The 20848-nt window shown below is 38.7% G+C and overlaps 1 protein-coding gene across 1 annotated transcript in view; it reads right to left on the bottom strand.

Annotated features, from left to right (window-relative positions):
- Positions 1–20848, bottom strand: part of LOC123745761 (transmembrane protein 145) — a 72169-nt gene that overhangs the window by 2341 nt on the left and 48980 nt on the right. The window contains exons 2-7 of the mRNA XM_045726667.2: positions 11329–11498; positions 7404–7566; positions 5348–5431; positions 4890–5042; positions 1433–1570; positions 488–743 (exon numbers count right to left, since the gene is read on the bottom strand). Coding sequence (XP_045582623.1) covers positions 488–743; positions 1433–1570; positions 4890–5042; positions 5348–5431; positions 7404–7566; positions 11329–11498 — 964 coding nt within the window. The remainder of the gene's footprint in view (positions 1–487; positions 744–1432; positions 1571–4889; positions 5043–5347; positions 5432–7403; positions 7567–11328; positions 11499–20848) is intronic.

Raw genomic sequence — 20848 nt, 5'->3', positions numbered from 1 at the left:
AGGGGAGGAGGGGGAAGGGGAGGAGGAGGAAGGGGAGGAGGAGGAAGGGGAGGAGGAGGAAGGGAAGGAGGAGGAAGGGTTCGGGGGGTAGAAATAGCCTAAGCTACTCTATCCTTTGGAGATGTAGTTCTTTCTTGTCTCAATAAACATACTTGAACTTGAAGGAGGAAGGGGGGGGGAGGGCGAGGAGGAAAGAGAGGGGTGGGGAAGGAGTTGGAGGAGAAGAGGGAGGGGAGGAGGAGGAGTAGTGGGAGGGGAGGAGGAGTAGTGGGAGGGGAGGAGGAGTAGTGGGAGGGGAGGAGGAATAGTGGGATGGAAGGGGGAGGAGTGGGAGTAATGGGAGTAGGAGGAGTAGTGGGAGTAGAGGAGTAGTGGTAGGCACAGGTAGTGGATATGGTTGGAGGAGGAAATATAATATAAGAGATGGACAAGGACGGAGGAGGAGGTGGAGAGGGAAGTCAGAAGCACCGACTTTCTGTACACTTACCCAACAATAACTTATATCTCCACAATGGTGAAATCTGGAGTGCAATGAGTGCCACTACAGGCAAGTATATGAACCAGACCAAGGAGGCTGCACCAAAGTGCAGGAAGAAGTGCAGCTTGTTGGAGTTATGCTCGTACGTCATGGTGTTGCGGAGCTCGAACAGGAACCACACCATTATGAGCACTCGCAATGCCAGGGTCAACCATCCTGGCCACGTCTGGTACTCATCTATGTCTTCTATTACATCCACCTCCATCTAGTAAGATGAGCAAACACCCTCTTAATTTTCATGCTACATTACATAAATACATTATCATTACTGTATTCTGTTCCCAGTCTCATGGAAAATAGAGTTATCAAATCAAAGAAATGAGTATAACAAATTAAAAAAATCTTGTTTTTCTTTACCTGGGCTTTCATTGCACCAGCCACCTCCATTTCCTGACATACATTACCATGAACTTTAATTGCATAAATTACTCTTTATATCATTTAAATATTTAAATATTAAATTAAGTTGGTCGACGACTTCCAGCACTTCATTATACAGTACACATTATTTCACGCAAGGAAGATAACAAACTTAGATGATTGTCACACCCTTCAAGAAGACCTGGACAAAATAAGTGCATCGAGCACCACTTGGCAAATGGAATTTAATGTGAATAAATGCCATGTTATGGAATGTGAAATAGGAGAACACAGATCCCCCACACAACCTACAAATTATGTTAAAAATCTTTAAAAAAACAGTGTTGAATGTAATGCAACGACATTTTCTGGGTGAAACCCGGAGGCTCCCCATTGGCTTTGCAAGACTGGACCAATAAATCACCAACAAACGGACATACTGTACTTTCAAAACCCATTGTACCCTCGTGTACAGAAGTAAATAAATAAATTTGTGCACAGAATAAGATCAGATGTCCAAGACAAAATGCTCACCATGTTCCAGAAATAGAGTGTGAGTATAAGAATGGAGTAGAGCCCCCAGAGGGAGAAGAGCAGGAGGCGGCGAGACAACATCATCCGAGTAATGGCCCAACCTTTGGCTAACAGAAGCAGCAGCATCATGAATAATGACTGAAAAGTAAATATAGTTTGCATGTTTATTTTGTCATATGAAAAATAGATTTTAATTAAATAAAACTTTTAGTTACACTTGTTACATCTAAAGGAATTTGATTCCTTACTTTATAGGAGGAAGATGAATGTAACTTAAAACACTAAATCCCTCTACTGTATTATATCTTGTGCTGACCGAAACATAGTAAGTCATGACTTCCAGACTACTTGGTGCTTTATTGTTACTTCCTATGCTAATCTAAATTTTTATTAATTTAACACTTTCGATCAGCGACAACTCGGCATTAAGTCCTCCGTTAAATAGAGGGAAGCCCGGTAAGGACTCAGCACTGAGTCCTCGGCAGTACAGTTATTAGCGGGCGGCAAATCGGCGGCGGCTTCGGGAGGGGCGCACCGCGGTTTTGGACATTATATGCATATACTCCCGTAGGGAATTTTATTGTGAATACATTGATACCAAAATGAAGGACCTAGGACCAGAATTGAGGTAACAAAGTTGAAAAGAGCATACCCATTTTATTGCTCTTTATTAGCGTTCACTGGGGTAACGCTCCGTCACTTTCTTTGTTTGCTTTGAATGGTATGCCGGGCTTTTAGACTTTATATTTGCATATACTCCTGTAGGGAATTCTATTACGCACACAATACCAAAATGAAAGACCTAGGACGGGAATTGAGAGGTCCAAAATGAATAGAGTGAAGTGAAGAGAGTGAAGTGAAAAGAGAGCTCTTGCGCGCTCCTGGATAAGACGCTCTCACTTTCTCACTGGGCTTTTGGGCTTTATATTCATTTAGTCCTGTAGAAAATTCTATTCATGCCATGCCATGTTGGCTCTTCTGTAACCTTCATGCCATGTTGGCTCTTCTATAACCTTCATGCTATGTTGGCTCTTCTATAACCTTCATGCCATGTTGGCCCTTCTATAACCTTCATGCTATGTTGGCTCTTCTATAACCTTCATGCCATGTTGGCCCTTCCATAACCTTTATGCCATGTTGGCTCTTCTATAACCTTCATGCTATGTTGGCTCTTCTATAACCTTCATGCCATGTTGGCTCTTCTATAACCTTCATGCCATGTTGGCCCTTCTATAACCTTCATGCTATGTTGGCTCTTCTATAACCTTCATGCCATGTTGGCCCTTCCATAACCTTTATGCCATGTTGGCTCTTCTATAACCTTCATGCTATGTTGGCTCTTCTATAACCTTCATGCCATGTTGGCCCTTCTATAACCTTCATGCTATGTTGGCTCTTCTATAACCTTCATGCCATGTTGGCCCTTCCATAACCTTTATGCCATGTTGGCTCTTCTATAACCTTCATGCTATGTTGGCTCTTCTATAACCTTCATGCCATGTTGGCCCTTCTATAACCTTCATGCTATGTTGGCTCTTCTATAACCTTCATGCCATGTTGGCCCTTCCATAACCTTCATGCCATGTTGGCTCTTCTATAACCTTCATGCTATGTTGGCTCTTCTATAACCTTCATGCCATGTTTGCCCTTCTATAACCTTCATGCCATGTTGGCTCTTCTATAACCTTCATGCCATGTTGGCCCTTCTATAACCTTCATGCCATGTTGGCCCTTCTATAACCTTTATGCCATGTTGGCTCTTCTATAACCTTCATGCCATGTTGGCCCTTCTATAACCTTCATGCCATGTTGGCCCTTCTATAACCTTCATGCCATGTTGGCTCTTCTATAACCTTCATGCCATGTTGGCTCTTCTATAACCTTCATGCCATGTTGGCTCTTCTATAACCTTCATGCCATGTTGGCTCTTCTATAACCTTCATGCCATGTTGGCTCTTCTATAACCTTCATGCCATGTTGGCTCTTCTATAACCTTCATGCCATGTTGGCTCTTCTATAACCTTCATGCCATGTTGGCTCTTCTATAACCTTCATGTCATGTTGGCTCTTCTATAACCTTCATGCCATGTTGGCTCTTCTATAACCTTCATGCCATGTTGGCTCTTCTATAACCTTCATGCCATGTTGGCTCTTCTATAACCTTCATGCCATGTTGGCTCTTCTATAACCTTCATGCCATGTTGGCTCTTCTATAACCTTCATGCCATGTTGGCTCTTCTATAACCTTCATGCCATGTTGGCTCTTCTATAACCTTCATGCCATGTTGGCTCTTCTATAACCTTCATGCCATGTTGGCTCTTCTATAACCTTCATGCCATGTTGGCTCTTCTATAACCTTCATGCCATGTTGGCTCTTCTATAACCTTCATGCCATGTTGGCTCTTCTATAACCTTCATGCCATGTTGGCTCTTCTATAACCTTCATGCCATGTTGGCTCTTCTATAACCTTCATGCCATGTTGGCTCTTCTATAACCTTCATGCCATGTTGGCTCTTCTATAACCTTCATGCCATGTTGGCTCTTCTATAACCTTCATGCCATGTTGACTCTTCTATAACCTTCATGCCATGTTGGCTCTTCTATAACCTTCATGCCATGTTGGCTCTTCTATAACCTTTATGCCATGTTGGCTCTTCTATAACCTTTATGCCATGTTGGCTCTTCTATAACCTTAACATCTCACTCGTTCTTCTGTAACCTTCACATCATGCAACCTTTACATCTCGTTGGCTCTTCTATAATCTTCAAGCCATGTTGGTTCTTCTACTACCTTCACATCATACTAGCATAGTTAAATCCATGTCTTCTTGTTTAACGCTACACAATGACAAAAATAATTTTTTAATTGTGTACCAAGTAATCATCAGACACTCCTCCTTCACTTTTAGATTCCTGTCACTAAATGGATATTTATTTAATTACAGGGCACCTATTTTGAGGTTATCTTGAGATGATTTCGGGGCTTAGCATCCCTGCGGCCCGGTCCTCAACCTGGCCTCCTTTTTGTTACAAACCCCCAGGAAGCAGCCCGTAGCAGTTGTTTAACTCCAAGGTACCTATTTGCTGCTAGGTGAACAGGGACATCAAGGCGAAAGAAACTCTGCCCATTTGTTTCCGCCTCCACCAGGGATCGAACCCGGAACCTCAGGACTACATATCCGAAGCGCTGTCAACTCAGCTGTCAGGCCTCCCTAAGAGAGTCATTCTCAGCCAAAGTTAGTTATACTGCTCAGTATTTTAGTTCAGTACTATACTTCAGTACTGCTCAGTACTGTACTTCAGTACTATTGATGAAAATTATAATTTAAGGAGAAATACTTGTAATTAATAGTTCTTAAAACAGCTTCTTCTTAACTATGCTTCTGTCCTATAATGGTAAATATGTAAAAAGGGTACTGTATAGGTTTTTAGTCTTATGATAATGCCTACATTACCTGAGCCAATATGTTGAAAAGATCCCCTACAATATTGACTCCTTCGCTTCCTTCACCATCAAATGAGAACACCAGAAGATGCAGTGTGTCAAATAAGAGACCCGCCAGCTGCATTATAAGTGTAGCTGTAAACAGACGAGTGATAGGGTGGATCTGAAAAATATAATTGTCTATGAAATGTATATTATATTTAATGGCAAATATGGATAGTTTAGCATGCTTCAGTAACAAAAAAAAATAAATAAAGTGTTTGGGCTAATCATAGTTTATTGTGAAACAAAAACATACAAAGAATAAAATTACTCAAAAATTATTTGTTTCAATTAAATTCTAGTATAGTACTAAGAACTTCATAGATTTCATCAGGTATTCTAGGGCATCAAACTTCCACTCATACGGGAATGAGTGTGTTACATAATTACAGTTCGGAATAAAACCCCTGGTGCAAAATGTCTCACCTGTCGACATGCTGCATAAACTTGAAGAGGTACCAAGACACAGCCATACAGCACCACACACACAAGGTAGATCTCAACTGTGTCCTGTAAAGCACAAATGGTCAATTTAAATCACCCATACTAAGTCACTCAATATGCATTATCTGTAGTGATACATGAAATTACAGATGATATAATTCAAGGTACAATTATTCTAGAGTTTTGGTGATACAGTGTAACTATGCTGTATTTGAATCCCCAATAAGAAACAAATTTGAAAAAGATAAGGTAGAGTGAAACCCTGCTAGAATGGAACGATTTGTCCTGGACCCCTTTCCTCTGCAACGGGGCCAGCTACTTCTCACCAATAATTATGACCTTCATTAATTTTTGTTTTAACAATTATTAAATCATATTTTTATCAGGGTAAAGTACAAAATACATTTTTGCACACATTTTGATAAGAAAACTACTTGGCAGGTTATTTTATCATTTACAAAACTAAGTTAATAATAATAACTGTTTTATCAGTGACAGGCAGCCTGTGTGTGTAGATATTAAGCTTATACTGAGGTCCCCCAAAGGTCAAACCACTGACTTCCCCAGGTGACTCATACATCAGGCTGCGAGCAGCCGCGTCCAACAGCCTGGTTGACCAGTCCAGCAACGAGGAGGCCTGGTCGACGACCGGGCTGCTGGGTCGCTAAGCCCCGAAATCATCTCAAGGTAACCTCAAGAATGCAATCCCATAGACATTCCTCAGGAAACAATTAAGATTTAATATTATAATTATTAGTGAAAATGTATTTTGATCTATAAACACTGCTATATGTGTTGATAATTGATATCATGATATATAATGTTCAATTTTATGCTGTAGCCTAGTGACAGTTATAAGTTCATTTCGTGCTGAGATCTGCTTAGAGAATTTAAAGTAGAAGTAATTTTGGTTAAAAGCCTCACAGTTATCTGTAAAGATTACTGTTTATTTGTCAGTGGTGGTAATATACACATGGGTACTCGAGAGTAAAGTAAAAATTGGACTAACCAAAGCAAGAGAGAAGCCGATTCATTCTTAATAGCGGACGAGGCTAGTGTTGTCATCGTTTTTGCATATACTGTACTGTATTTATTCATTCTTTATTATTATTTTTACATTGTGTTCCATACTCCCCTTTACTATGCTATGCATGGCATAGCATAGTAAAGGTATGGAAAACAGTGTAAAAATAATAATAAAGAATGAATAAATTGATATCTGCTGTAGCCAATCTACATATCTGCTTTGACAGATATGTAGTGGTGCTGCGCGACCACCTCTGGGAGCTTCAAGCACGGGCACACAGCAAACACACCCTCTTCTCCACGTCCCCACAGCCATAGTAAGTGGATTTTTTTTTTCCTACATGTACGTGTTCAGGTAAGAGAATTTATCATTTTACAAAGATCAAAATTTTTTGGGAGAACACTTGATTTTCGGAGCACAGGGGGAATGTCACAATAAACGAAGCACATCACAGTGGTTAACATGCAGGATTTTTTAGGTTTTAAATCCAAATTATCTGTTAGCGAGTTGTTATCTTCCAAATGTTTACCGGACTTTAACCCCACACTTGTCTTTTCCACTTAAGAGTGGAAAAGGTCTCGCTCCTCTTTGGAGTGAAACCTTTAAGACAATTTAAATTGAATAACTAAGTTCCTCTACATTCCAAGCTGGACTAATCATACTATGCTTTGTTTTCAGTGTGTGAAGCTACTTCTCTTCACCTTTAAGGCCACAGTGAGTATCCTGGACTTCTGAACACTACTTAACATACATGCAATAATTTCCTAGCTGACATTTACAAACAGGACAACCAACCATTTGCAGAATCAAGAGATCAGTTAATTATTTAAAAATGCACGACAGCAGCACAGTCAGAAAATCTTCAAGTAATTCTTCAAATTGTTCCTAACCCTACAAGGAACTTTTCAGCTTTAGCACTAACTCACTGTGTTTGTGTTGAGGAGAGCAAGTGGGGAATGGGGGTTTATGCACCTCTTCCCCAACAATTTAAATGAATGTAAGAGTACTAACCTGTTTATCAAATGAAAAATGATATTCAAAGGGGTTATGGTCCGCAGCATTAGGCTTGCCATTTACAATGTTTAAGTCGTATTCCATCTCCATAGATGTAGACACGTGCTGCCATGCACACGATGTGTTCCTCTTACACGCCACTAAGCTCAGGTACCAAAACCTGCAAAATACTGGTAATAGTATTCATAAAATAATGATGATGAGCAGTACGAATGATATTACATTACTGTATTTAAGAGACGAGATCCTTGATATGTTGTCCAAGCCACACTTCAGAAAATGAAGAAACAACAATGTTTCGGTTTGCACCGGACCATTATCAAGTTGTGTAATTACACCACTTGATAATGGTCCAGAATGGTTCAAAAGGTCATCATGAATTCCTTTTCTGATGTGTGGTTTTGGACAACATATCTTCGGCCACGTTATTGCCACTCATCAGCTGCATCCGTAATTAGATAATATTTACCCAAAATAGATTGCTGAAATGTGAACATAAGAAAAACAAGCAGAAAAACAAATACTGTACTGGGAAGCATTTCAATCAAAGCCTGCAGAGTGACTCATCAAAGCAATACAATGAGTCTAGTTTTCTTGTCACCATGTAACAATCATTTTAATTTAAGATGAAGTCTCCGAACATAATTAACTTGTTAAACCTGAACACAGAACAAAGGGTTTAGTTGTTGATTATGCAAGTTACACTACCCCACCTGTATGGGTGTTCCAAGTGGCATAAAAGTGAAACATTGTATGGAATTTAATGCCCTGTTCTATAGGAGAAGAAATAGAATACTGTAACTAGAATAGAATATGGAATAGAATAGAATATGAAATAGAAATAGAGTAACTATTTAGTAAATAGAATAGTAAATAGTAAAATAAATAAATAGAATAGTAAATAGAATAAATAGTAAATAGAATAGAAATAGAATAACTGAAGCGCTTAAGCAGAAACGAATATTCCAACAAAGGAGGGAATTTAAACAGCGAAATTGAAGAAATAGAGCAGAAGCTGAAGTGATCACAGCAGACTAAAGAAATGCAATTGGAACAGAAAGCAATACAAGTAATTAAGTAGCAATATTCAAAATATTTGTTCACATATGCAAAATAAAAAACCTCAAGCATTATTGGATTTGTATGTAAAAGTTTGTTCATACACAGAGGACAACAATGAAATTACCAAAATCCTAAAAGAACAATATGAGGCTATATTTAACACCCCAATAAACAAAACGAAAGTTAAAATTCTTGATATAGCTAATAAGGCGAGCACAGCAGACTTTGAAAGAGAAATTTACAACACACCCATGCCCTCTGCCCCAGATCCTGACTCTTGGAATTCCATGTTCATAAAGAAATGCAAAATACAGTAAGAGTAGCATGAGTACTCAGTGTAATATGGAGAAAAAGGAGATACTGTACAGTATTGGTTACACTAAAATGAGCAGATATACCTCCACAAGACCAGGGAGGTAGCAAACCATGGCTAAAATCTCAAGACCAGTCACACTAACATCACATACAATTCAAGTTTTTCAAAAAGTGATCAGGAATCAATTCTCCAGCTTTACTGAGAACAATGAATGCCACAACTCAAGTCAACATGGATTTAGAGTGGGAAGTTCCTGCCTTTTGCAATTCCTCAACTAATATGACAAAGCCATGGAAGCATTAAAAGTAAAAACAATGCCTATGTAGAAGAGTATTTATAGCAAGAGTAGAGTAGAATAAGTGGGGCAGAGTATGGTACTGAAGACATTTGTCTTGTCCAGTAAGTAACAATACACAATGGCAGCATTTGAACAGAGTTACTGTCATCTTATTCTCACTATTAAGTATCTACTATTAAATGCAATACTGGATTATCATTATCATATATTTTTTGGCACACCTTTCTACATGCATGTGTGAGCAGTTACAAGTATACATAAATGTCTACACATTTATATGAAATCAGACAACTGTATATGTAAGCACATGACCTATGAAGAAAAGATTTCCTAAAAATTTCCTAAAGCAACCAAAATAGGAAGATAAAAGAAAATGTGGGGATATGATCACCACATACAAAATAATGACACGGTATAGAAAGATTATCAGAATATTTGTCTTTGTTATACAGTAGTTAAGGTTATAAAAACCTGAAGTTGAAAGTTTTATGTGCCAGAAAACAAAAAATGGCTAGTTTTAGTATCACAGTGGATAAAATTAATAAAAATGGAACACCATAAGTATAACTCTTTCTTTAACTGCAATTTTTAATTACAATTAATAAATTATACACTAATTACCCTTCTAAAGTGCATTCCTCAAAATACCATATTGGAAATTATCAGTGACATTCAGTGACCAACTAATATATCCCATGCGATATGATATCTCTAACCAAGATAATCTATATCTTTATCAGTGACCGATGACCCTGACAACAGATAGCGTCCAAGAGTACAAGTATGTCCCTGGCTAGTCACACAAAGTTCCTTGCCTTATCACACACTACTAGTACATCTCTTCCTCCTTCCCCTTATCTTACCTTGTGATCACCTTGTGCTGATTCCAGGGGTCAAGGTCCCTGCAGCCCGGTCTCTGACTAGGCCTCTTGGTTGATGGACTGGTCAACCAGGCTGTTGGATGCAGCTGCTTGCAGCCTGACGTATGAATTACAGCCTGGTTGATCAGGTATCCTTTGGAGGTGTTTACCGAGTTCTCTCTTGAACGCTGTGAGGGGTCGGTCAGTTATGCCCCTTATGTGCAGTGGAAACGTGTTGAACAGTCTCAGGTCAGGCGTATTGAACAGTCTTGGGACCTCTATCAACTCTGAACAGAGTTGATAGAGTTCCCTCTCTCAAGAGTACCTATTGCACCTCTGCTTTTCAACAGGGGTATTCTAAACATCCTGCCATGCTTTCTGGTATCTTGTGGTATTATTTGTGTGTGCAGGTTTAGGACCAGCCTGTCTAATCTTCAATGTGTAAATTATTTGGTATCTCTCCCGTCTGTGCTCTAGGGAATACAGATTTAGGCTTTTGAGTTGGCCTCAGTAATTTAGATGGTTTATTGAGTGGATTCTAGCAGTAAAGGATCTCTGCACACTCTAAAGGCCAGCAATTTCTCCAGCTTTGAAAGGGTCTGTTATTGTGCAACAGTATTCCACTCCAGTATTCTACAGTGGTTTTTTTACTTTCTTGATGAATATGGAGTTCTAGGAATTATGGTCTGGTGTAGAGTTCATAGACATACTGTCTATGGTTACTTCAAAATCAAATGGAGTTAAATATGACAGTAGACGAACAGATATGGAAACAGAGAAGAGCAGAAGCAATTATAGGAACTGGATGAGACAAAAGCATAAGAACCAAAAAAATTCCTCAAGGATTCTATAGAAGGCTGCAAAAAGAGCTGAATAATCACTGGCAATGATGTACAGTACAATACCCTAATAGACAAATTGAAACAGTTGATACAAAATAGGACAGAAAATAAAGTCAAGAGACTCAATACTGTTACAACCTAGAATTGTAATGGTTTGATCATTGATTCTAACATGCTTCACCTCCCATTTAAAAGACAAGTCAAGTGTACTTGACTTGTCTTGGGCAGAGATGATCTGAGAAGCCTGGCATGTCTACCATGCCCCTACAGTGCTGTTGTCACAAGCAACAAGCAACTACCGAGAGGGCCTACCCAGAAACACAGAAATTATATAGATGATAAGGAACCGCTTTCTGTATGTGATTTTGAATATTACCTCATCTTCATTTATATTACTGTACTCGTATACAGTACATACAGTAAACAAACATTAAAAAATTTACAAAATTTCTTGGTCATAGGGTAAGTGGGTTTCAAGAAATATCTTTGTCAAAAGGTTCAGCATATCTGAGATTAATGTCAAGTACTGTACATGCAGCCTCACCTTGGATTATTGATATCTTGTATGGCATATGTAAGCTGATTATTGGGTATTACATTTGTTGGGTTGTCCTCGTCAGGACATAAACTTCCATTAGGGCACGGCACTCGCCTCAGGAAATCTTCACGCCCCGAGTCATGACACTGTGCATCATATGCCTCTTTTTCCACAGCCTGCAAAAATTGGAGACAGCTAATTAAGCAGTAACATTTACAATACTTACAACTATTCTCACAAATGACACCATCAATTTGTTCTCTCAAAGGGACTTTTCACTTTTCTCATATAAAGTCACTTGTAGAGATCCATTTACTGAACATACAACACTCAAGTATTCTAACATCAAAAATTAACAAGAAATTTAATCACAATTGCTTTAGATTTTTGGCAATACAGTTCAGTATTTAATATTCAGTCTATAAGGTTGTAACTAGTACCAAGATGATCATGGCACTTTTTATTTTTAAGCCTCTTACACAGTAAGGATATTGTACTACCTTGCCATATACTGCAGCCATCTCTGCTATTTGCATAATTTAATATAGCATAGCATAGTACTCGATAGGTTAGAAAACAAACGTATTTATTGATAACACTGTTTGACATGTAACTTCAATAATAATGAGTATGATAAGAGTGAAAGAAGTGAATAGTTTAATGGAAGGAAGAAATGTTATTACTGTATATGAGTTAAGAAAGGACCATGAGATGAGGTGTGTTGCTGTGGGAGGGTGGGAGGGTTGAGGGCTATGGAGCTTCAGTGCTTTCAAAATTTTGGGAGGGATAAACAAGACATATCCGAGTGAAATAGTGCATACACATGTGTAAATATCTGCCAAATAAAAGTCAAACAAAGTTATAGAAATAAATCAGAAATAGTGTTTATGAAGGAAATTGTATTCTCCCCTAGTTGTGCTTGTGGCAGTTGAGCTCCAGCTCTTTAGTCTCATTTCTCAACTGTCAATCAAATGGTGTACAGGTTCCCAAGCTTATTGAGCTCCATCACATCAACATTTGAAACTGTGTATGGAATTGGCCTCCACCACATCCCTTCCTAGTGCATTCCATTTGTTAACTACTCTGACACTGAAAAAGTTCTTTCTAATGTCTCTGTGGCTTATTTGGGTACTCGGCTTCCATCTGTGTTTCCTTGTTCGAGTACCACCTATGTTAGATAACCCATAAGCTACAGGGAGGGGTTACCCTGTACATTAAAGATACATTCATCTGCACAGAGCTGCTAAACACCACAAATGATATGGTGAAAGTGCTGATACTCAAAATGGAAATCCAAAATGTGGTGACTGACCTTGTATATAAATCATCAAATGCAAATCCTCAGCAGTTTAAATGCCCCATTTACAAAAATAGAATACTTGCTTTGAATACCTCACAAACCCTACCCCAAATATCATCTTGCTTGGCGATTCAATTTACGGCACATAAATCAGAAAAATGTGGCAAATACAGTACCAGAGAGAATCCCAGCAATCTATTTAAATTAAGTCACACACAGATGACCTCTTGCAAATGTGACAGACTTGCCTTAAACCAACAAATAGTATAACCAACTAGAAAAGAAAACACCTTAAATCTTATTTTTTATAAACAATGATGAACTGATTAGGGACATAATGATTACATATACACATTACTCAGATCACAGCCCCATTGAAGTTCAAATATGCATGGGGCAGTAGACCTATGCAGCCAGTCAATCCCAAAAGGAGGAAAATACAGCAAACTCAATTTCAACAACAAGCAGATTAACTGGGGAACAAATAAAGTAAGCACTCACAGAAATATGCTGGAAAAAGACAGTTAGATAATGCAAACTTAAACCAGTGTCTGGAGAAAATAGGCAAAGTACAGTAGAAATATGCACAGTAGCAGTAGAAATATATTCAAGTCACATACCACTGAAGGAGAAAGAGAAAAAGATGCAAACTGGCATGAAAACAGGTTTCCCTCTATAAGCAACAAAAACAAATTGCAGAGCATCTCAAATGCTCAACTCTATCCCAACAATGACAAAGAAGGCTATGTAGAGAAATAGAAACAATTGGGCTATGGTTGCAAGAATCATATAAAATCCTGGAGAGGCAAAGAGAGCAAAAGACCATAAGAGAAAGAGAGAGGAATCCAAAATACATTTTCTCCTATGGAAAGTCTGGAACAAAAACTACATCCTGCATTGGGCCCTTGCACAAGTGATGGAACTTTCACAGATGACGGCAAACAAACAAGTGAAATACTGGGGCTACAATATGATTTTTTCAGTGAACCCTTGAACACATTGCAGAGCAGTGATTCAAACAAATTCTTTATGAATATGATACCACAATCAAACCATAAATCAGATGTTACCCCTAACCCAACTCGACTGAAGTAGCCATAGACAGCATACCCTACACTCTGCACCAGGCCTTGACTCCTGGAATTTTATATTTATCAAGAATAGCCCCAAAAAATAAATAAATAAATAAATAAATAAATAAATAAATAAAAAAATATATATTACAGACCCTAGACATCTTTCGGAGACAGAACCACGATACTGGCATTATCCCCAATATGCTAAAGACACCATAGATCCCACCACTTCACAAAGGAGATCACAATGAAGATGCACACAAATTATAGACCAACAGCTCTAACATCACATATCATAAAAATTGTTGAAAGAATGCTAAGAATTAAGATTACAAAACACATGGAATCGCACGCCAATGATGATACTTTAGCTTCCATTCACTTTAGGTTCCATTTAGGTTTAGGTTCTGATAAGTGTGGGTGACAATTTGTATGATACTATAGGGTCCCGGTAGTACTGTCAGGTTCGTTCGTTCTGCTTGATACCTGTTTGATGGGGTTCTGGGAGTTCTTCTACTCCCCCAAGCCCGGCCTGAGGCCAGGCTCGAATTGTGAGTTTGGTCCACCAGGCTGTTGCTTGGAGCGGCCCGCAGGCCCACATACCCACCACAGCCCGGCTGATCCGGAACTTCTCTTAGAAAACAGTCCAGTTTTCTCTTGAAGATGTCCACAGTTGTTCCGGCAATATTTCTTACTCGACACGCAATCGAGAATTCCGGGTTCGAATCCCAGGCGGGACAGAAATGGTTGGGAGCATTTCCTATCACCTAATGCCTCTGTTCACCTAGATGTATGTAGATACTCAGATGTTAGTCAGCTTTTTGTGGGGTTACATCCTGGGTGGGGTCAGTAATTTGACCTTGGGGGGGGGGCCACCGATATAAGCTATAGCTATATAAGCCTAATGGGTATTCAAATTCAAATGTTTACCCGAATGTTTATTCAGGTAAAAGTACATACATACATAGAAGATGAGTTAAAAAATAATGTTGGATATATAGATAGAGCTAGTATATACAATACCTGCCGGTCGGCCGAGTGGACAGCATGCTGGACTTGTGATCCTGTGGTCCCGGGTTCGATCCTGGGCGCCGGCGAGAAACATTGGGCAGAGTTTCTTTCACCCTATGCCCCTGTTACCTAGCAGTAAAATAGGTACCTGGGTGTTAGTCAGCTGTCACGGGCTGCTTCCTGGGGGTGGAGGCCTGGTCGAGGGCCGGGCCGCGGGGACACTAAAAACCCCCGAAATCATCTCAAGATAACCTCAAGATAGTATCCGGAAACATAAGAACATAAGAACAAAGGCAACTGCAGAAGGCCTATTGGCCCATACGAGGCAGCTCCTATCTATAACCACCCAATCCCACTCATATACTTGTCCAACCTGCGCCTGAAACAACAAGGGACCCCACCTCCTCCACGCTAGGCGGTAACTGGTTCCACAAATCAACAACCCTGTTACCGAACCAGTATTTACCCAGATATTTCCTAAATCTAAACTTATCCAATTTATACTCATTGTTTCGTGGTATGTCTTGTGTTGATACTTTTAATACCCTATTAATATCCCCCATGTTGTCCATTCACCCACTTGTAAACCTCTATCATGTCACCCCTAACTCTTCGCCTTTCCAGTGAATGAAATTTAAGCTTTGTTAATCTCTCTTCATATGACAGGTTTCTAATTTGGGGAATTAACTTTGTCATCCTACGCTACGGAAAAAATGAAAATATAAAAACTGAAACCACATACAAAACTCAGGCAAATCAAAATCTATGCATAATCTTAATGGGGCCTAACCAGAGCAAGATATAGCTGAAGAACAACACCAGGTGTCTTGTTACTAACGCTTCGATTAATAAATCCCAGCGTCCTATTTGCCTTATTACGAATTTATGCTTTGATTTTTTGGTTTTAAATTCTTACTAATCACAACTCTCAGATCCCTTTCGCAATCTCAACAACACCATCTAGCTCGTATCTTGTAACTCTATCATCATTATCTAGCCTCAAAACCTTACATTTGTCAGCATTAAACTGCATCTGCCAATCTTTTGACCATTTCAAAACCCTATTTAGATCGCCTTGAAGTGATAGTCTTTTTCCGTGTTTATTTCCCACCCGATTTTTTTTATCATTGTTAAATTTGCAAATATTGCTGCTCAAATATATATAAGAACATAAGAACAAAGGTAACTGCAGAAGGCCTATTGGCCCATACGAGGCAGCTCCTATTCTATAACCACCCAATCCCACTCATATACTTGTCCAACCCGTGCTTGAAACAATCGAGGGACCCCACCTCCACAATGTTACGCGGCAATTGGTTCCACAAATCAACAACCCTGTTACTGAACCAGTATTTACCCAAGTCTTTCCTAAATCTAAACTTATCCAATTTATATCCATTGTTTCGTGTTCTGTCCTGTGTTGATACTTTTAATACCCTATTAATATCCCCCCGGTTATGTCCATTCATCCACTTGTAAACCTCTATCATGTCACCCCTAACTCTTCGCCTTTCCAGTGAATGCAACTTAAGCTTTGTTAATCTTTCTTCATATGAAAGATTTCTAATTTGGGGAATTAACTTAGTCATCCTACGCTGGACACGTTCAAGTGAATTTATATCCATTCTATAATATGGCGACCAAAACTGAACTGCATAATCTAAATGGGGCCTAACTAGAGCAAGATATAGCTTGAGAACCACACCAGGTGTCTTGTTACTAACGCTGCGATTAATAAATCCAAGTGTCCGATTTGCCTTATTACGAACATTTATGCATTGATCCTTTTGTTTTAAATTCTTACTAATCATAACTCCCAGATCCCTTTCGCAATCCGACTTCGCAATCACAACACCATCTAGCTCGTATCTTGTAACTCTATCATCATTACCTAACCTCAGAACTTTACATTTATCAGCATTAAACTGCATCTGCCAATCCTTTGACCATTTCAAAACCCTATCTAGATCAACTTGAAGTGATAGTGAGTCCTCCTCCGAATTAATTTCCCTACCGATTTTCGTATCATCGGCAAATTTGCAAATGTTGCTACTCAAACCTGAATCTAAATCATTTATATATATTATAAACAACAGAGGTCCCAGGACAGAGCCTTGAGGCACTCCACTTACAACATTTTCCCACTCTGACTTGATTCCATTTATACTAACTCTCTGTTTCCTTTGGTATAGCCATGCCCTAATCCAGCTTAATATAGCACCCCCAATACCATGAGACTCTATTTTTTTAATCAGTCTTTCATGTGGCACTGTATCAAAAGCTTTGCTAAAGTCAAGGTATACAACATCGCAATCCTTACCACTATCAACTGCCTCAACAATGCTAGAATAAAAAGATAACAAATTTGTTAAACATGAACGGCCATTTATAAAACCATGTTGCGACTCAATTATTAATTTATGTTTTTCAAGATGAAGACGAATTTTATTTGCTATTATAGATTCGAGTAACTTTCCCACAATAGACGTTAGGCTAATTGGTCGATAGTTAGACGCAAGTGATCTATCTCCTTTCTTAAAAACTGGTATCACATTAGCAACTTTCCAAAACTCTGGCACTCTGCCTGACTCTATTGATTTATTAAATATGGTTGACAGTGGGTCACAAAGCTCCTCTTTGCATTCTTTAAGCACCCTAGCAAACACTTCATCCGGCCCTGGGGATTTGTTAAGAACATAAGAACATAAGAACAAAGGTAACTGCAGAAGGCCTATTGGCCCATACGAGGCAGCTCCTATTCTATAACCACCCAATCCCACTCATATACTTGTCCAACCCATGCTTGAAACAATCGAGGGACCCCACCTCCACAATGTTACGCGGCAATTGGTTCCACAAATCAACAACCCTGTTACTGAACCAGTATTTACCCAAGTCTTTCCTAAATCTAAACTTATCCAATTTATATCCATTGTTTCGTGTTCTGTCCTGTGTTGATACTTTTAATACCCTATTAATATCCCCCCGGTTATGTCCATTCATCCACTTGTAAACCTCTATCATGTCACCCCTAACTCTTCGCCTTTCCAGTGAATGCAACTTAAGCTTTGTTAATCTTTCTTCATATGAAAGATTTCTAATTTGGGGAATTAACTTAGTCATCCTACGCTGGACACGTTCAAGTGAATTTATATCCATTCTATAATATGGCGACCAAAACTGAACTGCATAATCTAAATGGGGCCTAACTAGAGCAAGATATAGCTTGAGAACCACACCAGGTGTCTTGTTACTAACGCTGCGATTAATAAATCCAAGTGTCCGATTTGCCTTATTACGAACATTTATGCATTGATCCTTTTGTTTTAAATTCTTACTAATCATAACTCCCAGATCCCTTTCGCAATCCGACTTCGCAATCACAACACCATCTAGCTCGTATCTTGTAACTCTATCATCATTACCTAACCTCAGAACTTTACATTTATCAGCATTAAACTGCATCTGCCAATCCTTTGACCATTTCAAAACCCTATCTAGATCAACTTGAAGTGATAGTGAGTCCTCCTCCGAATTAATTTCCCTACCGATTTTCGTATCATCGGCAAATTTGCAAATGTTGCTACTCAAACCTGAATCTAAATCATTTATATATATTATAAACAACAGAGGTCCCAGGACAGAGCCTTGAGGCACTCCACTTACAACATTTTCCCACTCTGACTTGATTCCATTTATACTAACTCTCTGTTTCCTTTGGTATAGCCATGCCCTAATCCAGCTTAATATAGCACCCCCAATACCATGAGACTCTATTTTTTTAATCAGTCTTTCATGTGGCACTGTATCAAAAGCTTTGCTAAAGTCAAGGTATACAACATCGCAATCCTTACCACTATCAACTGCCTCAACAATGCTAGAATAAAAAGATAACAAATTTGTTAAACATGAACGGCCATTTATAAAACCATGTTGCGACTCAATTATTAATTTATGTTTTTCAAGATGAAGACGAATTTTATTTGCTATTATAGATTCCAGTAACTTTCCCACAATAGACGTTAGGCTAATTGGTCGATAGTTAGACGCAAGTGATCTATCTCCTTTCTTAAAAACTGGTATCACATTAGCAACTTTCCAAAACTCTGGCACTCTGCCTGACTCTATTGATTTATTAAATATGGTTGACAGTGGGTCACAAAGCTCCTCTTTGCATTCTTTAAGCACCCTAGCAAACACTTCATCCGGCCCTGGGGATTTGTTTGGTTTGAGTTTTACTATTTGTTTAAGAACATCCTCCCTGGTAACTGCTAAACTCGTCAACCTGTCCTCGTCCCCACCCACATAGACTTGTTCGGCTGAAGGCATATTGTTAAGTTCCTCTTTAGTAAATACAGATACAAAATATTTATTAAAAATACTACTCATCTCTTCATCACTATCTGTTATTTGACCTGTCTCAGTTTTTAATGGACCTATCCTTTCCCTAGTCTTAGTACGATATAACTGAAAAAACCCTTTAGGATTTGTCTTTGCTTGCCCTGCTATGCGAACTTCATAGTTTCTTTTTGCTTTCCTTATCTCTTTTTTAACATTTCTAACCAGTTGTACGAATTCCTGTTCTAAAGTGACCTCCCCATTTTTAATCCTTTTGTACCAAGCTCTCTTTTTACCTATAAGGTTCTTCAAATTCTTTGTTATCCACTTTGGGTCATTAGTATACGATCTATTCAATTTGTATGGTATACTACGTTCCTGTGCTTTGTTTAGAATATTCTTAAATAAGTTATATATTGAATCCACATCGAAATCCCCATTTAAGTCACCTATCGCTGGGTTCATGTCTCGCTCCAAGACCGGCCCACACCCCATACCCAAGCCTTTCCAATCAATTTGACCCAAAAAATTTCTTAGGCTATTAAAATCAGCTTTTCGAAAATCTGGCACTTTAACAGAATTTTCTCCTACTGGTCTATTCCATTCTATGCTAAATCTGATTTCTTTGTGATCACTGCTCCCTAGCTCACTCCCTATTTCGATGTCATTAATTTGCGTTTCCCTGTTAGTTAACACTAAATCTAAAATATTATTTTCCCGTGTTGGTTCCTTAATGTGTTGCGTAAGAAAGCAATCGTCAATTAATTCTAGAAAATCTTCTGCTTCACTATTCCCTGTTTTGTTCAACCAGTTTATTCCGCTAAAATTAAAGTCACCCATGACATAAATACTGTTAGATCTAGATGCTCTAGATATTTCTTCCCATAGATGCTTTGCTTCCATTCTGTCTAAATTTGGTGGCCTATATATTACTCCTATTATAATATTATTAGCTTTTTCGTTTAATTCAATCCAAATAGTTTCTGTGTGTGGCTCTGTTTTGATTCCCTGAGTTTGGTTTGAGTTTTACTATTTGTTTAAGAACATCCTCCCTGGTAACTGCTAAACTCGTCAACCTGTCCTCGTCCCCACCCACATAGACTTGTTCGGCTGAAGGCATATTGTTAAGTTCCTCTTTAGTAAATACAGATACAAAATATTTATTAAAAATACTACTCATCTCTTCATCACTATCTGTTATTTGACCTGTCTCAGTTTTTAATGGACCTATCCTTTCCCTAGTCTTAGTACGATATAACTGAAAAAACCCTTTAGGATTTGTCTTTGCTTGCCCTGCTATGCGAACTTCATAGTTTCTTTTTGCTTTCCTTATCTCTTTTTTAACATTTCTAACCAGTTGTACGAATTCCTGTTCTAAAGTGACCTCCCCATTTTTAATCCTTTTGTACCAAGCTCTCTTTTTACCTATAAGGTTCTTCAAATTCTTTGTTATCCACTTTGGGTCATTAGTATACGATCTATTCAATTTGTATGGTATACTACGTTCCTGTGCTTTGTTTAGAATATTCTTAAATAAGTTATATATTGAATCCACATCGAAATCCCCATTTAAGTCACCTATCGCTGGGTTCATGTCTCGCTCCAAGACCGGCCCACACCCCATACCCAAGCCTTTCCAATCAATTTGACCCAAAAAATTTCTTAGGCTATTAAAATCAGCTTTTCGAAAATCTGGCACTTTAACAGAATTTTCTCCTACTGGTCTATTCCATTCTATGCTAAATCTGATTTCTTTGTGATCACTGCTCCCTAGCTCACTCCCTATTTCGATGTCATTAAT

Source organism: Procambarus clarkii, chromosome 1 (genome assembly GCF_040958095.1).
Source record: "Procambarus clarkii isolate CNS0578487 chromosome 1, FALCON_Pclarkii_2.0, whole genome shotgun sequence".
Classification (NCBI taxonomy): Eukaryota; Metazoa; Arthropoda; class Malacostraca; order Decapoda; family Cambaridae; genus Procambarus; species Procambarus clarkii.
Note: the sequence above shows the minus strand (reverse complement) of the source record. Positions and strands in the feature narration are given on the sequence as shown.